Source organism: Rana temporaria, chromosome 6, assembly GCF_905171775.1.
Source record: "Rana temporaria chromosome 6, aRanTem1.1, whole genome shotgun sequence".
Lineage (NCBI taxonomy): Eukaryota > Metazoa > Chordata > Amphibia > Anura > Ranidae > Rana > Rana temporaria.
In genome coordinates this window covers 9,782,176-9,804,351 of record NC_053494.1, presented here as the reverse complement: position 1 = coordinate 9,804,351, position 22,176 = coordinate 9,782,176, and the positions used below count along the sequence as shown (strand labels likewise).

At 44.5% G+C, this 22,176-nt stretch overlaps 1 protein-coding gene across 1 annotated transcript in view; it reads right to left on the bottom strand.

Moving 5' to 3' along the window:
* The window catches only part of LOC120943030 (putative methyltransferase DDB_G0268948), a 42,274-nt gene extending 26,105 nt beyond the window's left edge, over window positions 1–16,169 (bottom strand). Inside the window, exons 1-5 of the mRNA XM_040356082.1 lie at window positions 16,074–16,169; window positions 11,622–11,743; window positions 2,075–2,235; window positions 1,364–1,466; window positions 708–818 (exon numbers count right to left, since the gene is read on the bottom strand). Of these exons, the coding sequence (XP_040212016.1) occupies window positions 708–818; window positions 1,364–1,466; window positions 2,075–2,235; window positions 11,622–11,732 (486 nt within the window). The 5' untranslated portion in view covers window positions 11,733–11,743; window positions 16,074–16,169. The remainder of the gene's footprint in view (window positions 1–707; window positions 819–1,363; window positions 1,467–2,074; window positions 2,236–11,621; window positions 11,744–16,073) is intronic.
* Window positions 16,170–22,176: the final 6,007 nt, after the last annotated feature.

Sequence of the window (22,176 nt, the reverse complement as noted above, 5' to 3'; positions counted from 1 at the left end):
GGATCTCCTGGGCCATGCTGCAGCAACTAGGATTACCAGCTTCTGTTCCCCCTTGACCCTGTGCAGAAGATACAGAAGCAATTGTACCGGAGGAAATGCATAAATCAGTGAGAACTGATAACAAGGAGTTACTCAGGCATCCGCCCTGCATGCAAGCAGATCCCTTGTCCCTTGATACAAACCTGTAAAACTTTCTGTTGAACCTGGACGCCAATGGGTCTACGTCCGGAGTACCCCATCTTTGACATACGGCCAAAAAAGACATCGGGGTGCAGAGACCATTCCCCTGGATGCAATTGTTGGTGACTTAGAAAGTCTGCCTGCCAATTCTCCACTCATGGGATGAATATCGCAGATAGGAAAGGTACCTGCTCTTCTGCCCAAGCAAGAATATGGTTTACCTCTTTCTGGGCAGCGCGGCTTTTGGTCCTGCCTTTGGCCAATTATGGCTCTCTTAGCTGAGGGAGCTGGGATTGGCCAAAGCATGCAGGTCATGGTGCATTCTTTGGCCAATCATCATACAGCAATGCACTGAGATCTCGCAGTGCATTATGGGGCGTAACGCGGCACTGGAATTTGCCGCGAACACCCCATAATGTTCATTTTTTTCGACGAACGGGCGAACACCCGATGTTCGAGTCGAACTCTTGTTCGACCCGAACATAAAGCTCATCCCTACTGAAAACACAAAGATATTCAGTACTGACCTCTGCAAACACCTGAGTCATCTGTTCGGAGCGGTCCTTGTAGTGAATTCCTATATTGGCAAAGTAGGTGAAGATGGCAAGGCAGCCTCCTGGCTTTAAGACCCGATCGACCTGAAATGATGACATCTACATTATTATATGAGCAAACGTGTGTCCCTTGAAATAGCGATTAAAAAAAATTGAAAGTGTATATTCTAGCATTGAGAGTTCAGTGATTTGGAGAATATAATGTATAGCACAGAGTATAGAGTGCAGACGTTTGCTTTATGTAATATATAGCACAGGGTATAGAGTGCAGCCATTCAGTGTATGTAAAATATAGCACAGGGTATATATAGAGTGTAGCAGTTTAGTGTATGTAAAATATAGCACAGATTGCAGTGATCCACTGTATGCAATATACAGCACAGCATACATATAGCAGTTTAGGCTATGTAAGCAAATCATAATGTACAGGGTGCAGTATGTAGCACACAAAATGCATAAATTGTACAGCTGTCTGCAGTATTCAACATGCAGCACATTGCTCAGGAGTCCAGATTATGTTAACATGCAGCACAGTGTACAGAAAGCAACAGTCATGTGTATGTAATGTACATCACATTTTACAAGGTGCAGCAGTCAGAAACAATGAAACAAGAAGACTTTTGTTTTACCTCTTTTAGAAACTTCTCAATGTTAAACCAATGGGCAGAAGTGCACGCTGTTAGTAGATCAACAGAGGAGTCACCAACCGGCACCTCTTCAGCTGGACAGGCACTGCAGAAACAATAGGTTAGAATTTAAGGTAGTGACACCATCTGGTTGAATTGAAAGTCCAACTTCGGGCTCTGTGCTTCTGACTTTTCTGCCTCATCCCTTCCCCAGATGACACAATGGGGTTGATCTGTTTATAAAGAATTCACAGAAAAATCACCCAATGAATCCTTCACTGAAATGCTCCAGTCACATTCACCCAGTTTACATTAGAATGAATGTGTACCAGGCCAATGCAGCAGCCAGTAAACCGCCAACAATGTCACATGTACAGGAAAACTTCCTCCCTAGGAGTTCCTTCACATTTATTATTTTACAAATGTAAGCAAACAAACAAAAGAAAAGAGCATGCACCCCCCCACCCCTGTTCCCCAACAATATAATTTAGGAATAGCCATCAATTACCCCAACATCCCCCAACAATATCCTTTAGGAATACCCACCAGTTGCTGCAGCACTACGGCACACTTTGCATGGTAGACTTTCTTTAGCCCGAAGAGGTCTGTCTATATCAGGAAAGGGGCTACTTGGTTGGATGTGCTCCCCCAGGCCAAAAGGTTCCCAGTCCTCCCCTGAACGTAACTAATGAAACACGTTTAGAATGTCCCCACCTGTATGTGACATTGGGTGACCCCGTGGCTTTCTTGGCCTCTTCTATCTGAGCCTCACTGATGTCGGTTCCGAGAACTTTCTTGACGTACTGAGAGAGAATTCTTGTGTTCTGACCCGTTCCACAGCCAACGTCCACAGCAAATCCATATGGTTTGTGTAACTAGGAAGACAAAAACCATCTTTAAAATGCATCACAATGACACTGGTGGTGTTTTCAGTTTAACCTCTTGCTGCCCACATCATGCATTTGTGGCTGCAAAGAGGGTGGGCTTTAAAGACCTCACACTGCACATAGGAGTCCATGGAAAGCCAAAATTTCTGTGCTGAGAACACGCTCACTGCATGGCCCCAGCACAGTCATAGCCATAGCATAGCCAGCTCTCCGTCTCTAGTCCCAATCGGAAGCTGGTCGGACAGGCTTCCAATCAGGTGTCCACAGGTGAGAGCCAATCACGACATAAAGACCCATTTAAAGGGATGCAAAAGCTGGGTGGGAAGGGGTTACATTGATAACGTCATAACAATGATATGATATCGTTTTTATTTGCTTGAAACCAATTACAACAAATTTTTATTTCTTGCTATTGTCGCCAATAACTTTAACTTTGTCCTAAGTGGACCTTCACTTGAAAGTGGAAGTTCTTCTCCTCCTCCTCCTCCTCCTCACTCCCTACTCTGCCAGAAATTGTGTTTCTTTTTTTTTTTTGGGAGCGGGTACCATTTTCTGACAGGCCTAGAACTATACAACTTGGCATCACATGTCCCAGGAGGACACAGGACCAGCTTTAAAGCGCCGCACAATCTCACATGTGCAGCGGGGAGTGGGAGTCGGCTCCCAACATCAAGTTGTTAGCACCAGGGTCCTGCAACTGTGAGAACTGGCTGTGGGAAGAAAGTGAGGGACTCCAGGGACTGGTAAGTATCTTGGCCGTGCTACACTTTTTCACAATCCAAGGTTTATTAAAGAATATTTGAAAATTACAGTAAACAGTATGTGTACTTGTAGAACATATAACAAGTATCAATCGGTTAACAGACATGTCGAACAAATGAAATTTATCTTAGGTGATTAAATTCAATAGGATTAAAAGCCGTATTTAGAGAAAAGTATTGAGAGGGAGTAATGTAAAGAGTAGACAGGAGGAAAAGAAGGAGAGATGAATGAAGTGAGGATGGGGAAGGGGGGTAGGATGGGGGGGAGGGGGTAAGATGAATAGTGATGATGGAGACCAGAAATACACACAGAGAGGTATATAATCAATTATGCAATGTCAATTCCCATTTAAAACATTCAAAGGCATATATCACAGAGGAGACGTTTAAAGGCAAGGAAAAGTCACAAAACAGGAGGAGAGAGATCTAGCAAGCGACTAGGGGCCCATATACTGTTGAGTAAGTAAGAGACCCAAGGTTGCCAAGTTTCAATGAAGTTGGTGCTGCATTCATTTTTCATAGCAATTAATTCTTCCATTTTGTAAATGTAACGGACCTTTTCCAGCCAATCTCTGACGTTTGGGACACGGTTAGATTTCCAATGCAGCGGAACCAAAGCTTTTGCTGCACTAAGCAAGTGTCTGGTTAGAGACTTTTTGTATTTTTGTATTGGAAAATAATAGATGTGTAGTAAGCAAGCAGCTGCGTCTAGGGTTATCTTAGTATCAGTAATGTGCTTAATCCATTTGGAGATTTCTTCCCAAAAAACGTGTATTAAAGGGCACTCCCACCAAATATGCAGGAAAGTGCCAATGTCTGCAGTGCAGCGCCAACATGTGTCAGAGATTGTTGGACACCATCTATTTTCTTTCAATGGGGTCACGTACCATTGTGTTAGCAATTTGTAAGAGGTTTCTTGGTGCTTGGTGCTCAACGAACATTTGTGTGCGAATATACAGGCCCTTTCCCATTGGCGCTCATTTATCTGGTGTCCAAGATCCCTCTCCCACCTCTCTTTATGTCAGTTTATGTCAGTTAGCGTCCTTTGAATCATAAGAGCACAGCCAGGCATAGGCTAAGGATGTCGTTTTTAGGACCGGTGACCTCTTGAAGCAGATATCCTCAAGGGGAGTCATTCTTTGGAAGTACGATGATTTGTGTTTGCTATTGACAAGAAAGTCCCTCAATTGTAGATAGAACCAAGGGTTTGGGGATGAGTCTCCATATTCGGCTTTAAGGGATGGGAGTGATTTGACCAAGTTGCCCGACATGCAATGGGCGACTAAAAATGTTGTGGTGGGGCCAGGTGATCGGAGGGTTTTTTGATTCATGCCAGGTGGGATTCCCACAATCGGGGTCAGGGGGCCTGGCAATTTGGCTAAGCCAAGAGGGTGGGCTATCTTATGCCATATCTTTAAAGTGTTTGCTATAAGGGGGTGGGACGAGTTCCTAGGAGATTTAGAATGTAAGGTCCAAGGGTAGTATAGGAGGGATTGAGATGAGTGGTCGAGTTCCAGTTGAACCCAATCTTTTGAACCATGGCAGTGCCAATCAATCACCCTCGTGATGTGGGAGGCATAGTAATATTTTTTATAGTCTGGAAGGCCAATACCTCGTTTGCTTTTAGGGAGTGTAAGAATCTTCATTGATATCCTAGATTTTTTGTTTGCCCAAAGGAACCCTCTCTGGGCTTTCTGAAGTTTAGTAAAAAAAGGAATTTGGAATGTGAACTGGGAGGGCGTTAAAAAAATATAGCAGTCTTGGGAGTACCGTCATTTTTAAAACTGCGGCCCTCCCAAATCAGGAGAAGAGTTTAGGAGTCCATCTCTTCAGATCTCTAGAGATGGAGTCTAGCAAAGGTAGAAAATTGGTCTTGTACAATGAATCTATGTTGGGCGTAAGTTTAACCCCTAGGTACTTAAGAGATTCCTTTTCCCATTTAAATTTGTAATTATTTTTGAGAGAATCGTATTTGTCAGGTGAAAGAGTAATATTAAACGCTTCGGATTTGGTTTGATTGATCTTAAAATTCGAAATGAAGCCAAATGTTTTGAAGACCTTAGTGAGATTGGGCAAGGAGATGTGAGGGTGGGTGATAAAAAATATCAGGTCATTGGCATAGGCAGCCAATTAAAATTCTCTGTCCCGTACCATGAAGCCTCTGATCTCAGGTGATAAGTTAATTGTCCTAATAAGGGGTTCTAGCGATAAGATAAAAAGCAAAGAGGATAGGGGACATCCCTGGCGGGTACCATTCCAGATGTTTATGGGTTCAGAAAGAGTAGAATTTTAACTTGTGCAGTGGAGTTCTGATAAAGAGCTTTGATCCAATTTAGCATGTTTCCTCTCAGTCCAATGTGGGAGCTGATTGGAGTTCTGTAGCAGTAATGGGCATGTTCAAGCTAGAAATGTCATCGTCGTGAAGTGATGGTAGGTTGCTATCTGTCAGGAATTTAAGTATAATTTCTGCTTTGGGGGTTTGTATATGCTGGGGTCTATGCTGAGGGGGTAGGTCATAGAGTCCAGCATAAAAGTCATGGAAGATTTCTGCTATTTTGTCCGGGGAATGCTCTAGAGTGCCTGAGCCATTGCGTATCGAGTAAATTTGATTCACCAAAGTGGCGTCTTTCAGGGCTCTGGTGAGTTGTTTCCCACTTTTATCTCCGTGCTTATAGAAGATACGTCTTTTGAAGAACAGGGATTTTTGGGTTTTTAAGATTTAGCAGCTGCTTAAAAGAGGTCCTATGTCGAGTGAGTTCGTCTGCCACCTTGTCTGAGAGGGACTTTTTGTGTAATGTCTCGAGTCTGGCTATGGTACGGGACAAAGAGGAAAGTTCTTCGGCCCTCTCCCTATTCTTTCTAGAACCCCATTTTATGAGCTCACCTCTGATTACGCTCTTGTGTGCTTCCCAATTATTGAGTGGGTCTGTATCTGAATCTTTATTCAACATGAAATAAGTTTTGATGGAGTCATGAATACTATCATGAACATTCGGATCGGTTAGCAAGGACGCGTTGAGCCTCCAGTTGAAAGGGGATCTCTGTTTGGGGCTCACGGATAATGTGACAGCTACAGGGGCGTGATCAGCGAGTGCTATAATACCTATTTCTGCCTTAGATAAAGTGTTCAAGTTTCTTTGGGAAATAAAGATCAAGTCTAATGATATACATTCGCTAAAGTGACCGGGGTGAATGTCTGTTTAGGAGAATGGAGGCCCCCTTGGTTTTTGCCAAGGGGTTTGTAGCGTGATATGCCTTTAAGAAACAAGGAATTCAGGGATACCATTGAGAGCAGGGTATAAACAGCATGCAATTATTACAACCCGTAATAAAGATAATAAGTATAATAACATTTAGATTTTGCAATACCTATAAATCAAATACAAAGAGGACCACAATAGGTCAAAATAAAACGGAGCCTCCAACATATAGTGGTCCAGTGGTCCACCCCATGGTCTTATACATTGCCCATTGTTTTGCCTCAGTGGTAATTATGAAACTATTATGGTTAATTTTTTATGATGTGTGTTGACCTATGTCCTCTCATTTATTTTTGATCATATGTAATTATTATACTCTCTCTATATATATTTTTTAGAAATCCCAGCCCCCTGAAGAGACCCAACTGGTCGAAACGCGTCGGGGCTACAGCACCGCTCATGGGGTTTTCATTACTATATACTATTTATTACATATAGCCTCTTACTGTCAAAGTTTTGTTGCAATCATGTCATGCTTACTGCATCCAGCAATGTCATATGTTTTCAACCTATATATTGTTATCACCCTGTGACCTTCTTTGTACCTTTGTACCCTTGTGATATCCTTAATCCTTGGCAATAAACAATAATTTATACAACAACGTTATTTACAAAAAAAAATTCTTGCTGCCTAAAAGCCCCAATGGGGAACCCTCTCTTCCAAATATGTGTCTCCCTCCATTTAACTATGGTTATTTTTGCCCCCTTCCCCTGATGGAACCTGATGCATCCTCCTGCTCCACAGATGCAAAGGTACCTTAATCCAATGGGTGCAGTTTGCTCGCATCCAGTAGGGTAAGTCTCACTGTCCAGACTGTCCAGTGACATCAAGAATTTTGATCGATCAAAAAAATTAAAGATTAATCGAGGAATTAATCTTTAATTTCCCCAGCCCTAGATCAGCGTGAAAACAAAAAAATCTGCGGGTAAGAATCCTGCAGGGAAGAATAAACAGACAGGGTTGCATCAGATTCCAATTGAAATACAAACTCTGGGTATGACCAGTGACTCAGTCATTACCGTGTTCCGATGCCATCTAGTGGAGATAGTTCGCAGCACTTCCAGTAAATGCAAGAATAACCAAACTGTTGAACAATAAAGGAGAACAAAACTTGAATAGGGAATGGTTTGCACAACAAGGTTTTGACCCAAGGAAGTCATGTCGTTGAAGAAAAACAAGGTGTAACAGTGGAGCCTTCCTTAGGGTAACAGAAAAAATGTAAAGTGTAACATCAAAAATAGAGGACTTCTATCTGGGGTCACCAAGTCTAGGGCTTTTAGCTGCCGGGGAGTTGCAATTGCTCCTATTAGCATTTTTTCTGGGGTTGCCCTGTCTGAAGGGTGACTTGGCAGGAGATGGACCTTGTTTAGGTGGAAGGTTTATAACTTCTGGTGGAAGGTGGAATTCGGCGTACCAGTCAGGTAGATCCACCGGAGCGATCGGTAAGCATTCACAAAACTTCAGTAGATCTTCTGGAGTTTTAATCATGTATTGCCTGCCATTGTAAGTGGCCTGTAAGGCAAATGGAAATTTCCATCTGTAGGTGATACTCTTGCTTTTGAGCACTTCAAGTAATGGACGCAGGGCTCTCCTGTTTTTCAGCGTGATGGGGGATAAGTCCTGAAAAGGTTGAATTTCAGCCTCATTAAAAATGATCTGATCGCTCTGTCGAGCTTTCTGAAAAATTTCTTCCTTGAGATTGAAGTTTGGGAGGCAGCAAATTATGTCTCTCGGGATTATCATCGGGGGCTTTGGGCCTGAGAGCTCTGTGAGCCCTATCAAACTCGATAGGCGAGGTTTCGTGCCTATTCATGAGGCCATTGAAGATGGAGGTGAGTGTGGGCTTGATCTGATCCGGGGCGATAGATTCAGGGACCGCCCTCACTCTAATGTTGTTTCTTCTGCCTCTGTTGTCGAGGTCCTCTAAATGCCTATTCATGGCTATTCATGGCTATAAGGTGATTGGAGTGATCGATCGCTATATCATCTAGCCTTATTAGCGCCCTGTCTCTCCATTTGCCAGCTCTGTCATTAACCTATTCATGGCTATAAGGTGATTGGAGTGATCGATCGCTATATCATCTAGCCTTATTAGTGCCCTGTCTCTCCATTTGCCAGCTCTGTCATTAACCGCCATTTGCTCTGATAGTCTCAGCAGCTCAGACTTAATGTCAGTGATTGCAGCGGAAAATTAATTCTTTATGTCCGCTGCAATGTCGGTCATTATGGCATAGTTCAGGGGGTGATCATTAGGGATGTTACCTCTGGATGACTCTTCTGCAGCTGGCAGGGAGATCTCGTCTTCCATTTCTTCCCCTCTGTCAGGGCTTTGAGTCGGCGCCATCTTGGAGCCCTTGCCGCCTCCGTTGTAGCGATATTTTCTCAAGTTAGCTGGGGACAGCTTACTTTTTGGGGTGTTCATCGAGCGCAGGGAGCGATTGTGGAGTCCCTTCTTGATAAGGGTAGACATAGTCAGCTTCTCACCGGGTTGTAATCGTACACGGTCTCCCTGGATGTCAGAGCTCCTCTATACTGCGGCCATCCACACTGCGCGCCAAGCCACGCCCCTTTGTTTCTATTTTGGTTCTAAAGTCAAAAGGTTTATTCTATGCATTAGGATAAAAAAAACTTCTGTGTACAGTAGCCCCCTAATACTTTCCTTAGCCCTATCTCAATCCAGCTATGTTGCACAAGAGACTCAGCTGTCTGGCACTCTCCCTCCTGATTGGCTGAGACACACAGCAGGCGCCATTGGCTCCCACTGCTATAATTCAAAATCAGTGAGACAATGAGGAGAGGGGCGGGGCCTAGCCACAGCTCCGTGTCTGAATGGACACACAGAACAGCCACTCGGCTCGGGTGGCCCCATAGCAAGCTGCTTGCTGTGGTGGCACTCAGCAGGAGGGAGGGGCCAGGAGCACCTGCGAGGGACCCGAGAAGAGCTGGATTATGGCTGCTCTGGGCAAAACCAACTGCACAGAGCAGGTAAGTATAACATGTTTGGTATCTTTAAACAAAAAAAAGACTTTAGTATCACTTTAACTATTAATATTTTAAACCTTTTTTTTTGTTTTGTTAGTTAATATTTTTACACATTTAACATATATTTACACATTTCCCATTTTAGAAATTTAATTTATAAAGAACTTTGCCATGCTTTGTGCCAGAATAATAATTTTAGTGTAAATAAAATGTACACTTTTATGTGCAGTAACACATTTTTTTTTTTAATTACCAGTGTTTAAAAAAAAGGCCATTTTTGTTAAAGTTTATTGTCTAAGGATTGTGAAAAAAAATAAAAAAATATTGCAAGACAATTTAATGAAAAGAAAGCCTTGTTTCTCCTTTAAAAAAAATATTGGGCCAGATTCATAAACGATGTACGCCGGTGTATCTCCAGATACGCCGCCGTAATTTCAAATGTGCGCCGTCGCATCTTTACGCCGATTCACAAAGCGAGATACGTCCAAAAACATGGCTTCAGCCGGCCGACGTAACTTGTCTACGCCGGTGTATCGTGGGAGCATAGTTACGCTGGACGCCTTCGGCATTCCCATTATAAATATGCAAATGAGCTAGATTCACGATTCACGAACGTATTTGCGCCCGGCGTATTAATATATGCTGTTTACGCAAGGCGTACGACCGGCGTAACTTTACCCCTCATAAAGCAGGGGTAAGTCATGTTAAGGTATGGACGTCGGAAACGTCGGAACAGCGTCGTATTTTACGTTGTTTGCGTAAGTCGTACGTGAATGGGGATGGGCGTAGGTTACGTTCACGTCGACTAAGCATTGAGCCGACGTATCTTAGGGAGAAAATTTGACGTGATACTGAGCATGCGCCGTTCGTTAGGCGCGTCATTTACGTGGGGTCACGATTCATTTCCATACAACACGCCACCTACCAGCCTACTTTGAATTAGGCGGGCTTACGCTGGCCAATTTACGCTACGCCGAGCAAGTGCTTTGTGAATACTGCACTTGCCTGTCTAAGTTGCGGCGGCGTAGCGTAAATAGGATACGCTACGCCCGCACAAAGATGCGCCCAGGTACGTGAATCTGGCCCAATATATGTATTACCTTGTTATCTTAAAGTGGACCTTGAGTAGTTTTTTTTCATCTTTCCATCTATTAAATCTTTCGCCCTTTTTTTGCCGGTAAATACCTTATACAGCCCACTTCCTGTTTCTTGTCTGGTCATTTGCCTAGGCTTATGACATCATGCACAGCTCTCTCTCTCGTGAGTTTGCCAGGAAGGGAGGGGGGATGAGGCATAAGAGGGCCAATGAGAGCTGGAGGTATGCCTCTGTGTGTCTGTGTAAATCCAGGAAGTGAACAGGCAGCAGCTTCAGCTGCCCACAGTTGAAATGGCTGCAGTCAGACTTAGTGGAGAGAGATTTCTGCACCATATTTGGTAAGTACAGAATCACAGTGTGTGTGTGTATGTGTGTGTATATATATATAAATATGCAAAGTGGTTGGAGGGAAGCTTCAGAATGGCAGATGTTTTTATTACAAATTATGTGAGAAGACTGCAGCTCCTCCTTAAGTAATGACAAAGTTATTGCCAAATAATCAGGTCCATAGCAGAAATGTATAAATTGCTCTGCTCCATAGGGGGGGGGGGGGGTAGAACAGGTGTGGGAGGAGAAGTGGTTGAGATAAAAAACGAATACATATAAACAAAAGATTTATTTTGGTCCTGCTAGCCGCATCTTTGGAGCGGTATAGGAGCGGGGTGTTTACCGCTCCTATACCGCGCCTTCCCATTGAAATCAATGGGAAACCGCGGTAATACTGCCCACATAGCGCCTCTACAGAGGCTTATTGCGGACGGTATTAACCCTTTTTGGGCCCCTAGCGGGGGTTAAAACCACACCGCTAGCGTCCGAATATCGCAGTAAATACGACGGTATATCGGCGCTAAAAATCGCGCCGCTATACCATCACCGCACCTCCACTGCCCCATGTGAAAGGGGCCTTACGGTAAGGTCATTTTTTTGCAATATGGCACTGCGTTACTTTTAACTAACAATTTCGCGGTCGCGTGACACTGTACATAAATAAAATTGTTCTTTTATTTCATCCACAAATAGAGCTTTCTTTTGGTGGCATTTTTTTTTTTTTTTTTTTGCGCTATAAACATAAAAAGACCCACAATTTTGAAAAGAAAAACAATATTTTTTTTACTTTCTGCTATAAAACACACCCACCCCCTTCCCTGCTCTGTCCAATAGAAAAAAAAGGTTTTGGCTGGACGACCCCTTTATAAAAATAACTTGAGTGGCTCTGCTTACCTAAGCAAAGTAATTCTCTTTTAAATGTTATACCAGACAGAAGCGTCACTCACCCTTTCATCCACGTAACTGAAGAGAAGGTCTATTATCTCTTGCGATGGCTCAAACCTGAATTTCTGATAATAGGATGCATGCTCCTTTCCTTCAAACAGCTGTGTCGCCATTTTGGAATCGCCTATAATAATAAAAAAACAGAAGGAAAAAAAATATATTTTATAAAAGAAAATATACATACATTATAAAATAAACCTTCTGGGGGGGTTCCTTTGTAGATACACTGCCACTTTAACCTGTATGGGCAAGATGAAACTCTCTCTCTTCAAAGTGGACCTGTACCAAAACTTCAACATTTCAGACTGAGAATATAATGGGTAAAAAATAATGCATAAGCTATGTAGAGAAGCAATCATTAGACTGATGCCGCGTACACACGACTGTTTTTCGGGTTCTAAAAAATGAAGTTTTTAAGGGTCTAGAACAGGGGTCTCCAAACTTTATAATTTGAGGGCCACGTTGTATATTTTACAGATATTCACGGGCCGAAAAAAAAAGAAGCTATTTATAAATGACTTATCAGCTATGGAATAGAGTAGAATTAAAAAAAAGAATCCCCCCCACACGCGTGTCCCTCATCAGAGCCCCCCCACACGCGTGTCCCTCATCAGAGCCCCCCTCACACGTGTGTCCCTCATCAGAGCCCCCTCACACGTGTGTCCCTCATCGGAGCCCCCCTCACACGTGTGTCCCTCATCAGAGCCCCCCTCACACGTGTGTCCCTCATCAGAGCCCCGTCACATGTGTGTCCATCAGAGCCCCCCTCACACGTGTGTTCCTCATCGGAGCCCCCTCACACGTGTGTCCCTCATCGGAGCCTCCCTCACACGTGTGTCCCTCATCAGAGCTCCCCCCTCACACGTTTGCCCCTCATCAGAGCCCCCCCTCACACGTGTGTCCATCAGAGCCCCCCTCGCACGTGTGTCCCTCATCAGAGCCCCCCTCGCACGTGTGTCCCTCATCAGAGCCCCCTCACACGTGTGTCCCTCATCAGAGCCCCCTCACACGTGTGTCCCTCATCAGAGCCCCCTCACACGTGTGTCCCTCATTAGAGCCCCCTCACACGTGTCCCTCATTAGAGCCCCCTCACACGTGTGTCCCTCATCAGAGTCCCTGCACACCCCCCTGAACATCTACATCCCCATCAGAGCCACCACACAAAGTTTTGTCCCCCCCATCTGTGTCCCCCCTCTATACTTGTGTCCCCAGCCTCCCCCAGCACATTCTTTTCCCAATCACCTTCTGCTATTTCCCCATAGATCAGTGTACTGAAGTGGGTAATATGGATCGAGCGTCAGTTCTTTCCACCAACAAGAAAGTTCCTTCTATAGTGGTTGATTACAGTTTCTCTATGGTTACTACCTTTTCGCAACAGCATCTGGACATTAAAAAGATCTTGACCAGACATTGGGGAGTTCTTAGGAATGATAGGATTTTGGGCCCAGTACTTCCTGAACGTCCACAAAGTGTTTTTTAGAGGTGTTCCCCCTCTCAAGCTTCAATTAGCACCCAACATCTTGGATGCTCCCAATCGGGGAGCTAAGGTCTACTACCCCTGTCGTAATTGCAATGTCTGTACCAACAACCAGAATAAAAGTCGGAAAATATGTCAGTTCAAATTGCATATTACGGGTAGAGTTTATGATATCAACACCTTTATCACTTGCTCTTCCCTCAACGTTGTCTATTTGTTGATTTGTCCATGCGGCCTTCAGTATGTCGGCCGCACTACACGTGCCATGCGCATTCGGGTCAATGAACACATTGCGAACATTAAGAAGGGTTTTCCAAAGCATTCTGTCTCCCGACACTATTTGGAGCACCATAGAAAGAACCCTAAGGGTACGACCTTTATTGCTATTGACAGGTTCAACCCTCACTGGCGAGGCAGTACGTTCACGCGAGAAATTTCTAAACTTGAAACTCGCTGGATCTATGACCTAAAATGTTATACCCCTTTCGGCTTAAACGTCGATTGGGATACAAATTGTTTTATCAACAGCAGTTAATTTATTCAGGTGGGGGTTTATGCATAACATTGGATACATTTTGTACATATTCCCTACTTTTTTATCCAGTTATTGGTTTTATTTTAGTATATTTTTTATCCATACTATATTTAATTTTTTTATATTTTTTGTTTTTAACATGAGGATTATTAATAAAAAATGTTCTCGATATCTTTATATATTTTTATGTTTTGGGGGTCATTATATATATATATTAAAATATGAGATGTTTTTTTTTAACAGGCTGTGAGTGCTAACACATGTGAGTGTACTGATATTGTATTTTAAATAAATGCTTTTTTGCTACTGAGAGCATTTCGAACTCTCTCCCTTATTTTTCCATATGTCCATCATTGCTGTCATCTATGGGCCTTCCATTGTTATCTAGAGTTGTCAAGCACTGATAATACTAGGACCTGAGATTGTTTACCATGCTTTGTGACCTTATGAAGGTCGAATTTATGAGGTGAGAGGCCATCTTTACTTCTTGGTGGAGGATCTCTATCTGCTCACTTGTCCTGAACCTGCACTACTTAATGAAATTTATATGGATTTCTCCTCTACACTTTCACATATGGACTTTTTCTATTTTGTATTATTTTAAGATTTTATTGTTTCATTATCTGCACACTGAAATCTCGGTGAAGGTTCTTCATATTCAACACTTTGAACACTTTGAAGATTGTTTTATACTCATTTGGACATTGTTTTATTTCACTATTAATTTTTATAGCGCTGCACTTTTGAACTTTATTTTTTGCTTGTTTGATCCACATATTCTGCTAGCAGCTTCCTTATTTCTTGTATTTTAGTTAGCGCAGATATTTTAACATTTTTTTTTTTCAAGTTTTTTTTAACACTGATCATTGTATTTACTGGGAGAACACAATAACACTGCAGGAGTGATTCCCCCATCCACAGGTCAGCAGGTGAGAGGGTGTGTGGGGACAGGCTGGGGAGAGATACTAGTCAGTAGCAGGGTAGGCACTGGTAGTATCAGAGCCAGATACACACAGGTTACATACGCCACGATCGTTAGAGCGAGAACAATAATTCTAGTACTAGACCTCCTCTGTAACTCTAAACATGTAACCTGTAAAAAAAATTAAAGCATTGCTTAGCATACAAAAAATCCTGTCAAAAAAAAAAAACACGTTTGAAAACTTGCTGCTCAAATTCCGCGTAACATAAGGGTTCTGAGTAATTTTCTAGCAACAAAAATTATGCTTTTTACATGTAGGAGAGAAGTGTCAGAATTGGCCTGGGTGGCAAGGGGTTAATTACCATAAGTAATATACAAATAATTATTATAAGCACTGTGATCTCATCCTCTCAGTCTGCTGCAGAGTGTGTCAGCTTGTATTTAAACTGGCCGCTCTGTATGTAGCTTCTGACTGGCTGCACAAGCAGCCCTGTATCTCCGGAACCATAAATGATAGCAGCACCATATTTTAACCAGTGGTGGGGTAGGTCTTCCGATACATACTCCCATGTGGGGTCTCTGTGACCCCTGGTCGCCGAGCTACAACCCTCAAAGTACATTTTTTTTTGGGCAAATGGGCCTATCTTGAGAAAGGGGCCTGGAGCTGCAGCTCCAATAGCCGCTATGTTAATCCAGCCTTGGGCACTGCTGAGGTGTTATGGAAGACCAGGATGCTTCAATAGCGGCCTTCAGCTCTTCTGCATTGTTCGGTCTCATGTCTTTGTTGGCCAATCAAGCACAGTAATCCCAGGGTCATTGAACCAGGTTTTGGTGCCTTTGGCAATGTGGGCAGGTGACAAGTCCTGCTGTAAGCCCGGGTATCTGCACAAGAACCGCTGCACCACCAAATTAAGGACGTGAGCCAAACAGGGTACATGGGTCGTGTGTCCCTGTTCCTTAATCTATGGGGAATTCTTACCAATGTATAAATATCTCCCAATTAAATTAATAAGTAAATAATTGTATTAATATACAAGTATAATTCCACAACTTCATACAAAACTGGAAATTCTGGTGATTAATATTTCATACACATAATCAAAGACATCAACACAACAATTAAAAAAAAAACATAATATTTGAAAAATAACCCCGGGAAGCCCCAACCAACGATATAAAAGCGTGTGGTTAACCATGTCCTAAATTAAAAAAAATATTTTGTTGCTCATAAGACAACTTTCTGACTCTCTCCGGCCGGAAGAAAGGTGGAAAGTATATCTTGAGGAGCCAACAGATAGATATTATTACTTTGAAAGAAGTCCTAACTTAAAAGTGGCCACCAACATGGAACGGACAATAGACAATTTCCCTGGGACCACAATAGCCCAAATGAGTTGCAATACAGGTTTCCACACACGGCTTCAACACACATCATAGACAAATAATGTGGGAAGATTATTAAATACTAAACTACTCTACACCTCGTACTTGATAAGGTTAAAACATAAACAGTAACATACAATTTTGGGAGGAAAAAGTTGATGTCCAAAGGGCTACCAGTATATTCGATTCGTCCTTGCAGCAAAGTCACACGAGATGCAGAGTGCGGTCTCCTCTCCAATTGCCCAAGTTTCTGCTTTTATAGGGTGCGTTGGCATTGTAGAATTGTTTCGGCCCTACCTTTTTTTTTTTCTTTTGCATAACTGGTTGGTAACTGTCTAATTCTCACCCGTCCATTAGTAATCATGGCAGTTGTGTAATCAGAATAATTATTATAATTTATGGTACTTGTATAGCACTGTCAATTTACGCAGCACTTTACATATACATGGTACATTCACATCTGTCCCTGCCCTCAAGGAGCTTACAATCTTTTTGTTTACAAACGGTTTATTGAAAAAATAAGTCTCAATACAGTTTAAACTCGAATTGGCAAGAAGTACAAAAAAAAAAGGAGCTTACAATCTAAGGTCCCTAACTCATATTCATATACTGGGGCCAACTTAGACAGAAGCCAATTACCGTATATACACGAGTGTAAGCCAAGTTTTTCAGCACTTTTTTTTTTTTTGTGCTAAAAAAGCCCCCATCGGCTTATACTCGAGTCTCCCTGCCTCACTGTGCCCATCTGCAGCCTTATGGTCTCCCGACGCTGTGATATGCAGTCTAGTCAGCAGCCGTGCAGTGTAACAAAGCCCCGCCTTCTCCTCGTCCTCGTCCGTGATAGGCCGAACACTGACTCACTGCTGGGAAACCGAGTCAGTGTTCTGTCATGGATGAGAAGGCAGGGTTTTGTTGCACTGCACAACCGCCAACTAGACTGCATATCACAGTGCCGGGAGATCATAAGGCTGCAGATGGGCACATCGCAGGTACATGAGGCAGGGAGATGGGCACAGTGAGGCTGCAGATGGGCACAGTGAGGCTGCAGATGGGCACAATGAGACTGCAAATAGGCATTATTGACCCTTTTTTCCACTTACAGTAGCTGCTGCATTTCTCACCCTATGCTTATACTCGAGTCAAGTTTTCAATTTTTTTTTTTTTGTGGTAAAATTAGGTGCCCCAGCTTATATAGTAATCTACCAGTAGGGATGAGCTTTATGTTCGAGTCGAACATAAGTTCGATTTGAACATTGGCTGTTCGCCCGTTCGCCGAATAGCGAACAATTTGGGGTGTTCGTGGCAAATTCGAAAAGCCGTGGAACACCTTTTAAAAGTCAATGGGAGAAATCAAAAGTGCTAATTTTAAAGGTTAATATGCAAGTTATTGTCATAAAAAGTGTTTGGGTACCCGGGTCCTGCCCCAGGGGACATGAATCAAGGCAAAAAAAGTTTTAGAAACAACAGTTTCAGGAGCAGTGATTTTAATGATGCTTAAAGTGAAACAATAAAAGTGAAATATTCCTTTAAATTTCGTACCTGGGGGGTGTCTATAGTATGCCTGTAAAGTAGCGCATGTTTCCTGTGTTTATAACCGTCTCTGCACAAAATTAAATTTCTAATTTCTGTCGGGTCCCGGCAATACAGATAAAAGTAATTGAAAAAACGGCATGGGTTCCCCCCTTAGTCCATTACCAGGCCCTTCAGGGTTGTGGGGATGAGGCCCTTGTCCCATCCTCCCCATGTTGAGGGCATGTGGCCTGGTATGGTTCAGGAGTGGGGGCGCTCTCTCTCGTCCCCCCCCCTATTTTCCTGCGGCCTGCCAGGTTGCGTGCTCGGATAAGGGTCTGGTATGGATTTTTGGGGTGAACCCCACACCATTTTTTTGGGGGGGCAGGGTTCCCCTTAAAATCCATACCAGACCTGAAGGGTCTGGTATAGATTTAGAGGGGGAACCCTATGCCATTTAAAAAAAATTGGCGCCGAGTTTCCCTTTAATATTCATAGCAGACCTGATATGGAATTTGGGGGGACCCCCACGCTTTTTTTTTTTTGGTTCGCGGTTCCCCTTAATATTCATACCAGACCCAAAGGATCTGGTTATGGACTGGGGGGGGGGACACATGTTGCTTTTTTTTTCAATGACTTTTATCTGTATTGCCGGGACCCGGCAATTCATTATAGTTTTAAATGACTTTTTTTCCTTTAGAAATTTCATTTTGTGCAGAGACTGTTAGAAGCACGGGAAACATGCGCTACTTTACAGGCATACTATAGACATCCCCCCCAGGTACGAAATTTAAAGGAATATTTGACTTATTGTTTCACTTTAAGCATTATTAAAATCACTGCTCCCGAAAAAACTGCAGTTTTTAAAACTTTTTTTTTTTTGCATTGATACAAGTCCCCTGGGGCAGGTCCCGGATCCCCAAACACTCTTTTTGACAATAACTTGCATATTAACCTTTTAAATATAGCACTTTTGATTTTTCATGTTCGTGTCCCATAGACTTTTACAGTGTTTGCGTGTTTGAACAAATTTTTTGCCTGTTCGCATGTTCTGTTGCGAACCGAACCTGGGGGGTGTTTGGCTCATCCCTACCTACCAACATGTCTCTAGAGTGTGGGAGGAAACCGGAGTACCCCCCAACACAGAGCTCAGGGAAAACATGCAAACTGCAGCCAGGTAGTACCATGGTTGGGATTTGAACCAGTGACGCTTATTAATGCTAAAATTAAATATATAAATGATAACAGCGCTAGCGGAATAAAGTGCTAACATGTAACACAATAAAAACACAATGTAAAAAAAGTGCTATTCATGAAGTGCTGAGTGCTTCCAATGGCAATAGGTATTGGTGAATACAGGTTTCCAGTTTTGTAGTCTCCCCCTCTCCTGACCCCCACTCACCAGAGTTAATGGACCCTCAGCTTTGCAGTCCAGGGGTCAAACAAGGCTTAGGATTTAGGAGGTCTGATGTAAATATCCAAATTTCCAAAGGTGCTTCCATAGATAATTAACAGATGGTATGATAGATATTCATATCCAGATGGTATGATAGATGGGACGGTATGATGGATATTCATATTCTGTGCTGACACACCTCAAAACCGCCTACAGCTTTGTACAGAACACCCGCTGCTTCTTGTAAATCACCTTTCATGCTGTTTTACTTGATCCTTGAGACCTCATGTCCTAAGTGTGAGGAACAGCCTGTTACTGTCAACACAGAAGATGAACATCCATCATACCATCTGTTAATTATCTATGGAAGCACCTTTGGAAATTTGGATATTTACATCAGACCTCCTAAATCCTAAGCCTGTTTGACCCCTGGACTGCAAAGCTGAGGGTCCATTAACTTTAGTGAGTGGGGGTCAGGAGAGGGCAGACGACATAACTGGAAACCTATATTCATCAATACCTATTGCCATTGGAAGCACTCAACACTTCATGAATAGCACTTTTTTTACATTGTGTTTTGCCAACAGCAGGTTATCATTTTATATATTTCATTCATGAAGGTTCTAGCACCTTTGCAACAGCTTGCTGCGGTCTTCTTGTTTACTTCTGGTATTTTCAATTCAGTTCACATTATTCCACGTAGCGAGAGTTTTCGTTTGTATTATATGCTTATTACTGCTAGGTGAGAGTGCTACACCAAACAAATGTTACTGTCATGTGGTTATTGATTGCCTTCATGACCCCTTTTATTCGCTGTCCCCGTACCGTGTACTCTGCTGGTGATAAGAAATTTAGACCTAACCAAATATCCTGAGATTGTCAGAAATTTATGGGATCAAACACAACCTTTCAACCATTTAATTCTGGTGTCCAGTCCTTGTATAATATGTGGATCACTCCGGTATTATTGATCTTTTTGTATATCCAGGATTGTAAATTAATACAATATACTGTACATATATCTTTTGGTTCTGTTTCAACTTGTGACTGTGTTTTGGTATATAATTTACTGGCGTCTGTGCTAGGATTCACCCAGACAGTTCGGGTTTGGAACCATGTGTCCGGGTTTCAGACTGCCTGAAACCCGAACACATTAATCAGATTGGACTATGGCTTCCCAGCAGGGTTGCTGGCTGCAGTTTTCTAAGCTGAGAGTGTCTGTTACACTCCTTTACATTGCCCAAAGCTAACACTAACAATCAGGGGGGGAGGTGGAGAGGAGATGGGGGGGAGAGGAGATGGGAGGAGGGGGGGAGAGAGAGGAGGAGGGGGAGAGAGGGGGAGGGGGGAGAGAGGGGGGGAGGAGGGAGAGAGAGAGAGAGAGAGAGAGAGGGGGGAGGGAGGAGAGAGAGGGGGGGGAGGAGCGAGAGAGAGGGGGAGGAGGGAGAGAGAGAGAGAGAGAGAGAGGGGGAGGGAGGAGAGAGAGGGGGGGAGGAGCGAGAGAGAGGGGGGAGGAGAGAGAGAGAGAGGAGGAGGGAGGGAGGGAGAGAGATCCCTTGCCCCGTCCCTATCTGCAGTCCCTCCTCTATCCCATTGTCCCAGTCTCTGTCTGCAGATGGGTCTGTGTATGTTTTGACCAGTACGGTACCTTCCATGCCAGTCTGTCTCCTTCTTCACCTGCTTTGATCTTTCCAGTGGCTCCTTCCCCATCTGTCTCCTGGGGGGGGGGGGGGTGCTTGCGGCGATCGCCGTCTTCCCCTTCCAGGGCTGGTGCAAGGATGCAAGGATCTTTGACACCCTAAGCAAAAGCTAATCCCCCCCCCCCTCCCCTGACTTCACTTTGCCCTTGCAACACATGTGATCTATCTGACCCCTACAGTGACCTACCTGTCCCCTACACTGACTTGACACATACACTGACCCCCCTTGCCTGACACATACACTGACCCCCCCCCTTGTCTGACACATACACTGACCCCCCCTACCTGACACATACACTGACCCCCCCCTTGCCTGACACATACACTGAACCCCCCCTACATGACACATACACTCACCCCCCCTTGCCTGACACATACACTGACCACCCCCCTTGCCTGACACATACACTGACCCCCCCCCTTGCCTGACACATACACTGACCCCCCCTTGCCTGACACATACACTGACCCCCCCTTGCCTGACACATACACTGACCCCCCCTTGCCTGACACATACACTGACCCCCCTTTGCCTGACACATACAATGACCCCCCCTTGCCTGGCACATACACTGCCCCCCCCCCTACCTGACACATACACTGACACATACACTGCCCCCCCCTTCCCTGACACATACACTGCCCCCCTTGCCTGACACATACACTGACCCCCCCTTGCCTGGCACATACACTGACCCCCCCCCTTGCCTGACACATACACTGACCCCCCCCCCTACCTGACACATACACTGACCCCCCCTACCTGACACATACACTCACCCCCCCTTGCCTGACACATACAATGACCCCCCCCTTGCCTGACACATACACTGACCCCCCCTTGCCTGACACATACACTGACCCCCCCCCCTTGCCTGACACATACACTGACCCCCCCCCCCTGCCTGACACATACACTGACCCCCCCCCTTGCCTGACACATACACTAACCCCCCCTTGCCTGACACATACACTAACCCCCCCTTGCCTGACACATACACTAACCCCCCCCCCCCGCCTTGCCTGACACATACACTGACCCCCCCCACCTGACACATACACTGACCCAACTGACTTCTACTTCCTGCACTACTCACACCCCCCCCCCATACAGCTCAATGTAGTTCGGTGAGGATCCGTCCTCCTCCCTTACCTCTGCTGTTTGTGGCTTCATCGACCATCATCAGGGCTCTGCTCAGGGACCATGCCAGCGCCATCCACCTGCTGCAGTGTCCCCGCCGGGGCCAGGCCAGCGCCATCCACCTGCTCCACAGTGTCCCCGCCGGGGCCAGGCCAGCGCCATCCACCCGCTCAATGGAGTCATCGTTGGGCGGGAGGTCAGCTGCTCCTCTCAATGATCCCATCTCAATTGAGCCCAGCCCCTCCGCTGCACACACAGACACAAAGCACCGTACCAGAGGGACAGGCTGATGCAAAGGAGTCCCGGAGCAGCGCTGTGTGATATACGGTCCCAGTCTGTCTCCTGGGGGGGGGGTGTGGGGTGCTTGTGGCGATCACCGCGGCAATTTGGTAGGGCCGGCTCTGGGTGACAGGTACTCGGGTACTCTGATGGGCTGGTGACAGGTATTCGGGTATTCTGATGGGCTGGTGACAGGTATTCGGGTATTCTGATGG